This window comes from Filicampus tigris, chromosome 8 (genome assembly GCF_054856515.1).
Source record: "Filicampus tigris isolate MCC_2025a chromosome 8, RoL_Ftig_1.0, whole genome shotgun sequence".
NCBI lineage: Eukaryota > Metazoa > Chordata > Actinopteri > Syngnathiformes > Syngnathidae > Filicampus > Filicampus tigris.
In genome coordinates, this window is record NC_141224.1 from 19,854,260 (window position 1) to 19,869,608 (window position 15,349).

Below are 15,349 nucleotides of genomic sequence, written 5' to 3' on the forward strand. Positions count from 1 at the left end.
AAGCACCATCCGTCACTGATACAAACCATTGCATTCATATCAAGGTGAGTTGATATTGTATTCATTTGTACTTAGTTTTCACAGTGTTTGATGACTGAACACGGTGTCTGATGATACCAATCGGCAAAGTGAAGCACCTATCTGATAGTTTCTTTTTTCAAATGAACATAAATATATATTTTTTTTTACTTCACACAAGTACGTAGTTATTTTACATAGTTATTTTTAGTTGGAGAAAAAATGTCACTCACTGCTGCATTCAAGAGGCAGTCAATGGCACTACCACTTGATAACGAATGGTCACATAACATAACCATTTTGTAACAAATTGTGAATTTGTAAAGTAAGTGTAGTCAGATTACTCGAGAAAAGTAACGTTGTACGTTAGTCTTTACTGTGAAATGGACGTTAGGGCAGACAGGCCAGTGGTGGACTGGTTAGCAGCACGTCCACCTCACCGTGCCGAGGTCGCGGATTCAAATCTGGCCCCGGCCTTCCTGTGGGTTTTCTCCGGGTACTCCGGTTTCCTCCCACATTCCAAAAACATGCATGGTAGGTTAATTAGACACTCTAAATTGTCCCTAGCTATGATTGCAACCAACTCAGGTTGTACCCTGCCTACTGCCCGGAGACAGCTGGGATAGGAGACCCTTGTGTAATGGATGGATGGGTGGATGCATGGTAATGGGTTACCAGGGGGGACATTACTTTCTTTGGGGTGGGGGGGCATACTTCAACCAAAATTTGATGTGCTTTAGTAGCATTGTGACAACTGCAACAGGTCTCAGAAATATTTTCTATCGCTTAAAAGTGGCAGTTCATCCTGAAATCTAAAAGACAAAACGAAAAACAATGGTGTACTTCTGCCTTCATTTATTCAACTCAAAATGCTTTACTTCAGCATAAACATATGCGTTGATAAACTGAGGACTGATACCAAGCTGAGCAGTGAAGTAAAGCCGTGTCCCACCGAGTGGTGATGGTTTGCAAGGGGAGCCCAGAGTTCAAAGCGAGACTGGTGCATCAGCATTTAGCTGCAATACTGCATTCAAATGGAATAAAATGCCATCAGATCTGAAGATTGCCCGAAGTGTAAATGCTTTAAATGCAGGTTAAAATGCATTTCCCCCCCCCCATACCTATGATTTAGGTCTTTTAGAGCATTTCTATAATCAGTTTTTACAAAATTATGTTCTTGTGTTGTACATTCATTTAGTAATTTTAGTAAACTACCGGCATTTATGTCCCCACTTTGCTTTTAATTGTCTTAAATTCTTCAGTATTTTAAATGTCTTAAATTGTTTTGCTTGTAAATTTTGTGTAGCTATGTGATGCACATTGAGCTACCTTGTGTATGAAATGCTCTATATAAATAAAGATTCTGTGTTTTTTTTGTTCCACAGATTACACGTCCATATCATAATTCTTAATCTGTCTCAACTGTTCATACATAAGGAGCAGTTGATTTTTGTGGTCCAAAAGTCCAAACAGAAAAGTGTGTGACCATAATTATAAAGATTGTTTGGGGGGAATATTTTATCCACAGCTGAGCACCGGTTTATGGAAAAACGTGGTAGTCATCATAATTCCAACCAGTCTGAAAATAAACAATTAGCACTTTGTGTAAAGTGTCATATTTTACAAATTGTTTCCAAGGAACACATCAATGTCATGTAAGAATTGTAAATAACTATGAAACACAAGCATTTGAAATCTCAATTTGAGTTTAATGCACAAGAAAACATCCATTTTGCACTTTGATTGCACATGCCAACAGGGGATTTGCGTTCCGGAGAAGACCAATCCAAAAACACATCCGTGTGTGTTTTCACATAACAGAACCCTGTCTTAAATTGAAAAAACACAACCGGTATCCATATTCATTTCGCTTGTGTAACATAAAAGTCCGATGACATCATCACCTCGTTCCCAAATGTAACTTTATAAGACTCTGTGAACCGATTTCCACTCACTCAAAATTACCATAATTATCATCCAAGGATATGTTGTTTTTTTCCTGAACAACAGAAAGACAAAACATTTTACACAACGTCAGATTAGCACACTCTCAAACCACATTTTTGTCAATGGGACATTTAAAGGTGTAGCCCATTGAAAAGAACACTACAGTATAAATACAGTAAAGGCATCCCAGCGTGGTCATGAGCAGAGATGCAAGCAACAAGAATCACATGTCCAGCCCTCACTCACTCTTTACTCTGGGCATTGATTGCTTGAATATGAAAGTCACACAATACACTTACATGCACACCAAGAAAAAAACAACATTAATAAAAATATATATAATCTCTCATCATTTAAACTTTTTGTTGCGTTCTTAATGGTAGTATCACCAAACTTGAATGCATAAAATATTTCAGGAATTCCTCAAATGGACGGAATTAGAGTGTGTGTATGACTAATGAGATACATAAGTAGGGGTTAGGTCACGCCGGTGGTATGGTGAGTGCATGTGCATTTTACAGTACACGTGTGCGATGACTTTTTGTTCATAAAAAATGCGTGTGGAGAAACAACATGAGTGTAAGGGACACCGGAGAGGCAGTGTGGTGCACACATGGATTGTATATACATCAAGCTCCACTCAGAGGGATCCGGCAATGTTCTCAAGCTGTCATAGTGGACGAGCACAGAGGGGCACCCTGTTTGCTAGGAACACCGACACAGTCGTCATATGGAGGAAGCAGGACCTGTACAAAAAAAGGGCAAGGACACACACTTTTAAAAAAGAGGGATTACTCTCATGCTCCCACAACATTCCCACTTTCATGCTGCTACCGTCACATTAACCAATTCAGAATCCGATACAGCAAATGATGCAATACACGTCTTCGGGGTCGTTCCATGCCAAATCATCCGAGTGGGTTGAACCAAGCAGATTTTGATTTGAATGAAACTTAGTGTACTTGTTGATAGTGATGGCCCGACAATAAATCTCCAATTTTAGGACAATCGGAGTGGTGGTTTGGGAGTTACGGCCAGGCAAATTTTTTTACATTTTTGGCAAAAGGGGCGTGGCCGCCTTCCTTTAAACCCTTATATTTCAGGAACTACTGGCTCAATCTTCACCAAAAAAGTATATATCGTTGCTGCCTCGTGAAAAACAGGTATGTTAATGCGATGTCTATAACTAGGGTTGACACCGGGAATCAGGAGCCGAGTTGAACCGGGACTAGCACTTCGGTTCTCCGGGAATCGTTCAGGTTTTAAAATGTCTGTGCCACATTTCGATTCCTAATCCATCTCGAGGAGGAAGCCTTTCAAAACAAGTAACATCTGCGCCCGGTGCTAAATTTTCTCCAACCTCCTGACTTTGTAAGAATAGTTGGAAAAACTCCTCTGGTGAAAATTTTCCCAGTTCTGACAAGATTTACCCCTGCCTTGATGATCTCGAAGTTTAGCCTAATCTCGTTTTATGGCTGACAAAAGGACAATGACATATCAATGCTGAAGTTTAAAATGCTCCTTGTTTCCTCAATCCCACTGTGTCCAGGGATGGAATTTTCCGAAACCAAGCTTGTCATTGTGGTCAAACATTGTAAATCAAATCAATAAATAAGGGTTTTAGTTGATGTTTTGTTTTGCACTGTAGTCATGTTGTTAAACCACATGATGTTTTGATTTAGCATTTGGCTGAGGTGTTATCTTTAAATCATGGCTGCAGCTAAGAAGAATTATTTGATTGCTCAAATTGAAGACATTTGTGGCCCTTAACTTCACTCTGAAGAAGTACTTGGACTTTTGATCTGCCATATTGAGCTGTGAAGGAGGCAGGGAATGATGCGTCGAACATTGTGATTGACTATTGCAATGAAGAGACACTACCCTGGCAAAAATACAACAGCTTCTCAATGAGTAAAGGAATGTCAAACAAAACAAGGGGCAACCTGAAGAAGTCTTGAAGAAATACTGCCAACGCCTTAAACATTGTCACTAAGGATAAGGCATTTTATTTTGCTCAGCATGATGAGCAGCAACTTCTAAGCAACTTCTCTTTCAAGTTTTTTGCGACATTCTACAGAATTCCTTTTTGGACTCCAAAAAGAAGAGTTTTGAAGACCGTGTAACAATTTAACAGACAGTCCAACAACATTTAACAGTCATTGTTAAAGGTCAGACAATGTAATATTTTGATGTCAAAACTGGGGAGGCACGGTGGTCGACTGGTTAGCACGTCCGCCTCACAGTTCGGAGGTCGTGGGTGTGGAGTGTGTGGAGTTTGCATGTTCCCCATGCCTGCGTGGGTTTTCTCCACGTACTCCGGTTTCCTCCCACATTCCAAAAACATGCATGGTAAGTTGATTGGACACTGTAAATTACCCCTAGGTGTGATTGTGAGTGTGAATGTTTGCTTGTCTCTGTGTGCCCTGCGATTGGCTGGCAACCAATTCAGGGTGTCCCCCGCCTACTGCCCAAAGACAGCTGGGATAGGCTCCAGCACTCCCGCGACCCTTGTGAGGATAAGCGGTATAGATAATGGATGGATGGATGTTAAAACTGTTATTTTAATAAAAAATGGTATCATTATGTCACAGTTATACCTCTAGACAAAAAACACACCTTGGGCGTCTTAAGGGCAAAATTCAAGGTCATTGAGGCAGGGGTAAATCTTGTCTGATTTCGACAAAACTTCACCAGAAGAGTTTTTTTCAACCATTTCAACAAATTTAGAGGGTTGGATCTTAGAATTTCCAACTTTTAATTTTAAGGACCACCCTAATATACATACATACATACACACACACACACACACACACCCACACCCGCACACCCACCCACACACATATACCGGCCATTCTACTGAATTGATTCAAATTCAGAGTTGGAAAATGTGTGAAATTTGCATTTTATTTCAGAAAAACCTTTATTGTATTCATGTTGCATCATATCTAAGGGGCACAAATATAGTAAAAGTACAGTCAATTTTCAAATAGTATTTTCTAGCTTTTCCCAAATATCTTTCTTGCCTGTCCCTCAAACGTGTCACTACCGAAAGACACAATTACAGAAGAATGAAAATAATTCTACTAGCCGATTCATATTTTTTTCCATTCCCCCCCTCTACAGAGTATTTTTATAAATTAATATACATGGTTTTGACATCAAAATCAATCCAAATGAATTTTTAACAGAATTTAATATTAGTCTTTCAGAAATAAATCAAAATGTACATGCTATTTTTGATTGTAAAATGTAGAAAGTTGATCATATTGACTTCAAAAGTCATCATTAATTAAAACAAACATTATCAAAAATTGTTGGTTGATTATTCAATACTTTTTATTTTTGTTAAAACATATTTTTTTTGGTAGTGACCATATTGTTGCTGCTGTTGCAGTAATACTTTGTGTGAGGGTAGCATTGTAATCACTTAAGTAGTTTTGCTATATTTTAACTTTTAACGTGCTGTACTCAGGGTTGCAGGGGGTTGGAGTTGATCGCAGCTGACTTAGGGCAAAAGCAGGGTACACGCTGGACCGGTTTGTGGTCCGCTGCACCTGTCCATCACAGGGCTCTTTAATCTTGAAAAACTGGTTTCACCTTCCAAATGAAAATTGAATTGGAATGACAAACATTTTCGTAACATACATTTCCCTGTATGTATGTTCCCTCTCTCTCTGTTTTTTGAGAGACATCCGGTGGTCTTGTCTTTTCTTCCATGCTCTTCTGACTTTCCCTTGCTCTCTGCTGGAGAATTCATTGGTAGACTTCAGCTTTCCTTCCATCTCTTATTTCTTTCTCTTTTCTTTATTAAATATTCTTTGGATTTCACTGGGCCATTGTAACCCTTTGCCTGTACTCTGTCTCTGCTTGGCTTTTTGGCATTTTGGTGTTTTTCCCTTCAAATTAAGATAAAATATGAAATAGAATATTGTTAAAAACAGAAAGATCTATGTATGACATATGTATCTATGTATTATATTATTTAAAACAAACTTACTTTATTCAAAATTAAACATCATATTGTCACTACCGAAATCATTATGTCACTACCGAAACGTTTCGGTAGCGACGTTTTATGATAGTTGTTGACAATACTCAACAATGCTAGGCACAACGTGGCTACCACAGACAGTTTTGAGCATGTGTACAGAGATAGAAAACAGTACGTTTAGCATTAAAATCAAAAGTGTTCATTTTATTGCGGAAATGAGGTGATTCGGTAGTGACGGTCCTAAAAACCACATGCTGATTTTCAGACTTTGGAGGGCACATAACTTAATAATGCTGTCAACTAATTACTCGCCATGTGCCCAGTGATGAACATGAAGGCAATGTCTCTTACTGGTGAAATTTCTGGGGATGTGGCTGAAACCAAGCCCTGCCTACAGACAAATACTCTTTGCGTTTTGGTAGTGACATGAAAAGTATTTTGTAAATTGGCAAAAATCTTCTACATTTTTTTTTCATGAATTGAAATTCAGGAGTTAGAGATTGCGACAGCCACCTCCCAATAGGAAGTGACATAGAAAAGATGACTTTTTATACATTCGATTTAATAGTATCTCAATTAATGCCTTGTGGTAAAATAGATCATAACAAGATATGACTAAATATGCAAGGTCTGAACACTTCATTGTTTTTCAAAATTTGATTTTCATTGTAAAGTTCTTTTAAAAGTGAAGTCAAGGTGTACCTTTGTGATTGATCCTTGTTTTCTAAATGTGTCTTGTTGGTTACGAAATTACACACTTGCCTATTTGAAAGATTCATTAAATTCCCATGTGGTTTTGTGCTGGCTGCAGGGATTATCATAATAAATCTTCTGGACAATAAGCAAATGGAAGCTTCTCGTCTTTGTGACTCAACACGCATTCAAAGCTCAGCCTTTGAAATCAACAGCACCATTACGTCTGACCTGCAGAGTTTCCATTTTAAATAATGAGTCACTGAGGTTTCACTCAGTGCAGTCTTTTATTGCCAAACCAAGCCGTTCTAATCTCATAAGGAGTAAACACACATCCAACAATCAATACCCTTTGATAGCCTGTAACTGTGATTAGCTCAGCCGATAACAATCAACGTCTGGCTCAGCTTTATTTCCAACTGGCTGAACTGACAGAAAGACAGATCCCCAGAAAAGCTTTGCAAACACTGTCGAGAGCACACCATTTCAAAGAGTGGTGCCTCCTGGAAAATGAAGACCAATGTCACGCAAAGAATGTAACCACAATTTGTGAAAATGTGCTCTTTTACAGGTCACTCATGGCCAAATACAACACTTGACTGCACATGTATCATAGTGTACTGCGTGTCTGGAAGCGGGACTTTCGACATCATCTCTGTACAACCCGTATGTGGCCATGCTATCCGAAAACCACATATGAACAACCTATAAAAGATCCGTAGGGAGAATTGTTCTACAACATCTGGCTCTGAGTGACAAACCAGACACGCGAAGAGGAAGTGAACCTCACAAACTCTCTCCACACCAAACACCAGCCTCAGTGGTGTTGGTCTATACAGCTGCTGGGTATAATTTACTCCTGTGAGAAATGGGCTGTTAACAGACGTGTAGAATGTGACACTTAAAGGTGTCTAATGCTATTCAATCCATCCATCCATCCATCCATCCATCCATCCATTATCAATACCGCTTATCCTCACAAGGGTCGCGGGCGTGCTGGAGCCTATCCCAGCTGTCTTCGGGCAGTAGGCGGGGGACACCCTGAATTGGTTGCCAGCCAATCGCAGGGCACACAGAGACAAACAAACATCCGCACTCACAATCACACCTAGGGGCAATTTAGAGTGTCCAATCAACTTACCATGGATGTTTTTGGAATGTGGGAGGAAACCGGAGTAACCGGAGACCCACCCGCACGCACACATAGTAGGGGGCGGGGACACTAAGTTTGAGGAAGAAAAGTTAATTCTGAAGATGTCGAAGCTACCACAAAAAACAACGGCACCGTTTGGGAGTATTTTGATGCAGCAGATGACAACAAGGTCATCTGTAGGCTTTGTAAGCATAAACTCGCTTACAACCACTCTCCCGGAGCGACGAGAAACCACATCCGAAGTAAATCTCGATGTGGAACAGCAGCCAGGCGCTGCGATGCTCACCGCACAGCAACGATTACCCAACTCATTTGGAAAATGACGCGATACGCTGCCGCTTTCTTTTGTTGAGGGCAGACGGTTCGAAAAATGAATGCTGTATATCGAGTCTGAGTACGTGGTGCCAAGTCGAAAAACAATAACGCCCCAACTCGAGAGTAGCCATAACCAAATGAAAGAGGAGATACTACGAGCGTTTGAGCGCATCGGCTATGTGGCCAATGCCTTAACTACAGACGGATGGACGTCCATAGCCACCGAATCTTACATGACTATGACGTGTATAACGTATGTGGACGAAGGACATCTCCGTAGCTGTGTGCGTCAGTCGTCATAACAAACTGTGCTTAATGTTTGGGCTGAAATAGCCCCTACTGTAAATACACAAAACATTTGCATTTGGCAATATATTTCTGAATGTGGTTGTAGTTTGAAGTGATGTAAAACTATACTGCATCATCCTGAGGACTATTTGTGATTCTGTGACTTACCGTTGTGTCATTGGTTGTGACATAAAGCAGGATTTCAGCAGTGCCGCGGCTGCACACATATCTGTAGCAGTTCCACACACAGGCAATCAGGTAAGCCTGGCGGATGAAAAAAAAAAAAAAAAAAAAGAAAGTACGACAACAGTGAACAATATATAAAGAGAGTTACCTCCATTTCAGTTTATTTGTGATACAGGAGACGGTGTATGACATTAATTTGATAATATAGCTATAACATTAACACAGAGAATATACAGTATTTACCTTTGCACATAACGCAAATGAGTAGTATTACAAAATACAATTGGGGTCATGTTGTGATGAAGAGTTAGTGCAACAACACGCACATAAAAATGACCTCGTGCACTACACAACATAAAGGGAGAGTGAACAAACATGATCTAGTTCCTAAGGAAAGCCAACTAGGCATTTATTCGATATCCTTGAAAATTCTGACACGCCCACGACCCTCAAGAGAATAAAGCGGCTCAGATAATGGATGGATGGATGTGTGTGAGTGTGTGTGCGTGTGTATATATCTATATGTTATTTAATCTGATTGGTCACCAGCTGATTGGACAACAGCATGCAATTCTATATATAAGTATTAATTCATCACACGTCACGTCCTTGTGATATGCATATTGGACATTATCACGATGATAATTTTTCAATGAAATGTGCAGCACTAATATGCAGATCATTATTTGACTGAGGTACATACCCTCCTTCTTTTTCTCCTCACAGATCAGTAACTAACAGCATACATAATTTTTTCCCATAATGCTCAAAAACCAAATCATGAAAAAAAAAAAAGGTCAGATGACAGTGCCTGACTGACAATCTCTGTCCTAGATCATCCTGAATGTGTTTGATGGGGTTGAGGTCTGTGGTCTGTGTAGGCCAATCATTGTTATTGTACACAAAACACTTCCAATGGACTCCACACAGAAAGTCATGCTGGAAAAAGAATGCATTTAAATGAAGAGAACGTACCTTAAAGCCCAGAATACAGCTGATGAATATCAGCACAATGAGAACCAAGCAGACATTACTCAGGGCAGCAATCTCCTCTTTGTAAGGGAAATTGTCAGGCTAAAGAGGAAAGGGCAAAGCAAAGTGTATCTCAGGAATATGTCCAGACGGCATCCTATCATGTTGCACTCTCTGGACGTTTCTTACCAATTGCTGAAGGTAATCCTGTATCGTGTTTGGATAAACCACAATGCTCACAGCAACGAGGGTATTCAGCGCAAAGTCAAAGATCTGGTAGCAAAAAAATGGGATGATCCATGCAGCACGCAACTGAAAAACAGATTGTTGGAGATTGGAGAAGATTTAGCATTTTAGCTTCTAAGACCTAAAAAGTCAAACACAACTTGACCTGTGTTGCAGGGAGAGTATAAATACTGTAAGTGTACAATTATTTGAATTTCTTCATTTGAGGCTATTCATCATTAGTTTATAAGTACAAACCCAAATCACACTGAGTGATCAAATAAACTACTGTGAATTGTCTCTTGGCACAGAACAAAGCATTGCAAGGGTGCACACGTTTGGGCTCATCCGATAGCCCAAACAAGTATTGAGATGTTCAGGGAAATAAATGGGGAAAAAAAAAAATCTAATCAAATACATAATTTTACCTTGAATGCACCATATGTTGCCATCCCACATATAAGTATCATCAGCAAAGAAATGGCCGAGGCAATGCACATATCTGAAGCAGAAAGACAAAGCAAACTTTTTGTATTTGAAAAACAATATAAAACAAAAATGCAACATGTGCACTGGTAAAAAAAAAAAAAATGGATCATATTAATTAGACCTATGGGCTCTCACTTTTTGGGCTTTGCTCTCGCGAGTAAAAGACATTGTTCACCTGTTCTTTTTTTCTTCACCTGTTCTCCACCCTTGTCATTATGGTAACAAAATCCTTGGCCCATATGGGGGCGTGGTGCAGGGGCGGAGCCATGGGTGGGCCTAGGTGTGCACAGGCCCACCCAGATTGACAGACTGCCCACTCAGTGGGATTCATGAAAAAAAAAAAAAAATTTAATTGTTAGTAAATTTTTATTGAATTATTTTTTAATTAGTGGTTCCTTGTGTTTGTTATTTTATTGAATATTAAAAATGATATCTGAACTTCATATTATTCAGTTTGTCATTTTATTTGAATGCGCGATGTGTCGAGACAGGAGGATTGTGCTCAGTGAGAGAAATATTCAGGCCCACCCTGATTTTTCCAGGCCCACCCATTTGCTACGTTCTGGCTCCTCCCCTGGCGTGGTGTCCAGTTGTTCACTTGCATGAGACAGGACCACCCTTTCACAGGGATTCATTTCAGCAAGACAAGAAATTAAGCGCGTAAAGTGACCAATAACTCTGAATGCTTGGGGTATTTTGAAGATGGCATGTCACGGTGATAGCCTGGAAACTGTTTCAAACTGTGAAAAATGCATAATATGTTTCAATTAATAGTAACAATGTATTCTAACACCACAAACCCCAGTTATGGTGGTGTGGGCGGTGGGGGATTGATAGGGACCCAACACTGCTGCAACATTTCCAGGGACCCGGAATGGCAAATCGTCTTTGACAGAAGTCGCTGTATTGCTTTTGCCCTACTTCATCAAACATTTACAGTTACTTGCTATTATCCTGGTATAGCTTTCTTCATCCTGAATGCAAACCACACTGATAGACGTCATGGAAGGGTCAGGTTGTGTCGTCAATAATAGATGACAGGCCAGCCACTGTTCATTTCTTCACGGCTTTCATTCTAACTTGTCGCAGTACCAAAGTGTGCTGTTTTGATTGAAGCTCAAAAGTCCAAAAGCACTCACATGGTAGAAACGTACCATCAGGCAGCTTAATCCATCAAAACTAGGACACTGGAGTCCAAAGGCTAACAGTGGCTCTCACTGCGTCTCACCTGTCAAACTGTTCTGAGCGCACACCTGCTCCAACGCTTAAGGAGGCTTTTCCAATGCTTGGCACCTACCACACATGAAGCTTGTATGTTGTGCCCTGTGCTTGGTATTTAAAAAAAGAAAAAGAAAAAGAAAAACTTGCTCTGGGCACACTTGTGAACAAGACCCATTTAGACTCTGTGAAACTGATGCTACTAAGTAACCAAGTTCTCTGAGCAACTTACTGGCATCATCCATGACATCCAAGTCATTAGCCAACTCAGCGCTGGTCAGGTGGTACTGTTCAGGATCACTGAGCGCGGTGAGCAGGATGAGTAACACCACAGCGTTGATGAGCTTAGGGACACACAGCATATGGGCAGATAAGACAAACAATGTAGATAAGGAGGCAGGTGCCACCAGATAGGTTAGACCAGAAAAACCCAAACTCGCTATCTTCTCCAGAAATCAGAATACAGCATTGAAAATAATTTTTAATGTAGAAAGGAGGCAGGAATTGACCTGAAAAGTATTTTCCTCTGTGCTTAATGAATCTGTATGATACAAGAATTTTACTTTTTGAACTGAACTACTGCATCAAATAAAAACAACTCTGGGCGCCAGCTCAACTGTCACCCAACAAGGACAAGTCATCAAATGGATGGATGAATGACTAGCTCTCTGACAGTCAATTCCAATTTTGACAGAGCTCCTTTGCAGCATCTCAATGCGCAAGTGCATCTAATGAAGCGCACAGTGCGTGCATAATCCTGATGTAAAAAATGTATAAATGGAGTAAATAAGTTTGGTCTGGTCAAGCACAGCTTTCCAGCAAATGACTCATACACGGAAAATTCAATAGGCAGCCTGTAACAAAAGCAGGCCGCTACCTGAGGAGGCCCGCCGTTCATTTATTCAATGGGAGAGTTTTTTTCCACGTGTGCTATTGTTTACCCTCCCCTTTACAATCACACCATGGAAAGTTCGTTCCATTTTATTCTAAATATGAAACAGCGTACAATCACTGTTTGTCATTCGGTTCAAAGACAATACATTCTCATGTCTTAATTCCAATATTTGAACACCAGTAACAACATCGAGCATGTTATGCATAGGCATGTTACGTCATGAGAATGTATTCAAAATGAAATACATGATTAAAATAGGAGGTAAAGGTCCTCTCTTGGCTTGTAGCTGCAGTACTACGGCTAATGGATGATTGCTGGTATGCGGTGCTCACCATGTACCAGACCCCCAGGATGATGGTTCCAGTGCGGACATGACAGCAGAGGCAACAGCTTGTGGAGTACCACAGGTCCCACGGGGATGTCGTCATCATGTCAACCTTTGAAAACAATGTCGGCGGTCCCTCGCAGCGTGCCTCCACGACCCACACCGAGCAATGACAAACACTTCCTGCCCCCTGCTTCTTATTTATCGCAGTGAGCGGATTAACCGTGCAGAGCGCCAGTGACAAAATGCCGGAACAGATTCAATACAACTTCCGACTTTCAAAATAAAACGTTTCGCTCAAAGGTGACATTAAATGAACTCATAGTATCTTGCACAAATTTGTGTTCAAGGGCAAGATAGAGAGAGAGAGAGCGAGAGAGAGCGAGAGAGACAGAGAGAGAGAGAATGAGAGAGAGAGAGAGAGAGAGAGAGAGAGAGAGAGAGAGAGAGAGATTTTTTTCCTATTATTTAATTATTATTTAATCAGAAAGTAATTAATGATTTATAAAGTAATTTTTAAAATACATTATATATTTTTGATTGACCAATTTTAGGAAAAATGTGCTAAATTAATGTGGAAAATAGTACAGGACTCTTGGTAATGTAAATGTTTGGTGGAAAGAACAGACTGGACCCAAGTACACCCAGGTGCAGGTATACACCGTTCCCAACCGCTGTGCCGCGAGACATTTGTCTGTGACTTTTGTTACCAAATATGTATAATCCTCTGTGAGTGTTTGTAATTTTCATTATTCCAGAAAAATTAATAAAAGTTAGAAAAATAAAAATGTCTGCGACTCTGCGTATTTTAAGAGATCACAAGTGAAAATATCCAATTTCAATTGGTCTGCGGTACAAATAATGTATATGAAATAATGTATATTTGTACATCGATCTAATGGCAACAATGTGTAGTGACAGGCAGAACAATTAAATGCTCTACATGACAAAAGATACAATGAGTAAAATGTGTATCCAGCTATTGCCATATCAGTTTTGTGCTAAAAGTCCAGATTTCACAGTGAGTCAATTTGTGAGTAAACTGAGTAAAAATCATCATTATTTCAGTATCTTATGACATTTTGTAAAATATGCTGCATAAAAATACTGTACAATATTACCAGAAATATTGGACTTATACAGTATACAGCTTCCCAAGCCTATGAGGTAAGAGTGTGAATCTCTCCAATTCAAAGCGTTTCAATACATACGATTCAAGGACGGTGCGATGAAATGGAACGATTTGATTCGATTCATTGGGATTACGATTCGATTTGTTACGACTCACTTTGAGAGGACATGGTGCAAGACGTTTCTTGTCATTTTACATACATATGAATTTAACTGTAAATTTGTCACTTCCTTAAAAGATAGATCTCTTCAATTGGCTATGATTAATGCAGCATCAAATTTTGCTGTCTGCCAGTAAATGCTTAAGATTAAACCAGGTTATCAGTTTGTGCCCTGAAGTCAAGTGCTCTTGAGTTAGCTATGCAGGACAACAACCTGAAACAAACCAGAAGGTCCACCTCTGAATTGCTCCAATTAAAAAAGAAAGGGGTTTTGTGGCCATGCATGTCAAAATCTGACCTCGAATTAAACACTGCCAGACATTTTCAGACCCTCTATTACACTGTTTAAAAAAATGTGAAAAAAATATAAATAAATTCCTTGGATGGAATGTCTGGATTGTGAAAAGACATAAATATGTCCTTGGCAGTGAATGAGTTAAGATGCTGTGATAGGACCTTAAACGGGCAGTTCAGGGTTGAAAGAAGAGTGGGCCAAAATTTCTCCAGGAGTGATCAAAGACTTAATCCCAAATACTTGATTTACATTACTGCTGCCAAGGGTGGCACAACCAGTTATACGCTTGAGGGGACAATTGCTATTTCACATAGGGACAGGCAGGTTTGGATCTTGGACTTTTTGTAAAATTGTCTAGAAAGTATTGGATAGTGTGTCTTTGAATAGTCCCTATAGCTTTGAAAAAAACAATAAAAAAAATCTGAAGGAAATGTCTTGGATCACAATGTCTGACCTACTATATACTGTATAACGGTGTTACAGATTGTGTTCAAGATGTCAGCCCAAAATATCATTAAGAGCTATAGTAACTTGAAAAAGCATCAGTCGCATTAATTTGTCTTGTCTTTACATCCCCAAAAATGGCAGTCGTAGGTACTAAACCAAGTTTCCTGGTAAAGGCAGGCAAACAATAACAACATTGAAAAAACAGTTCACAGTATTTCAGTTTTTTTTAACATATGGCTTCAGCTTTACTTTTATTACAAACTTTTTTCTTCTTTTTTTTTTTACAAAAGAATCTTTAGACTTGAGAATCAACTAAAGCTGGAAAGTCAGAGAGGTTGAAGACGGTGCATCTTCAATCAGAGGGTCCAACTTGACTCTGGCAACAGAGCGTATGTACAGACGTATGAAAACGTTTGGGCACCCCTGATCATTTTCAAGATTTTCCTTTCTAAATCACTGGTTGTTCGGATCAGCAATTTCAGTTAAAAATATCATATAGCAGACAAACACAGTGATATTTGAGAAGTGAAATGAAGTTTATTGCTATTACAGAAAGTGTGCAATAATTATTTAAATAAAAGTAGGCAGGTGCATTACATT

At 39.6% G+C, this 15,349-nt stretch overlaps 1 protein-coding gene across 1 annotated transcript; it reads right to left on the reverse strand.

Annotated features, from left to right (window-relative positions):
- Positions 1-1,712: 1,712 nt before the first annotated feature.
- Positions 1,713-12,965, reverse strand: LOC147144011 (lysosomal-associated transmembrane protein 4B-like). The gene is made up of 7 exons (XM_086039197.1): positions 12,723-12,965; positions 11,728-11,839; positions 10,217-10,290; positions 9,753-9,875; positions 9,567-9,665; positions 8,574-8,669; positions 1,713-2,711 (listed from the first exon to the last, which is right to left on the reverse strand). The coding sequence occupies exons 1-7, from the start codon at positions 12,819-12,821 to the stop codon at positions 2,628-2,630; spliced, it is 687 nt and encodes a 228-aa protein (XP_085895323.1). The 5' UTR covers positions 12,822-12,965; the 3' UTR covers positions 1,713-2,627.
- Between the last annotated feature and the right edge of the window lie 2,384 nt (positions 12,966-15,349).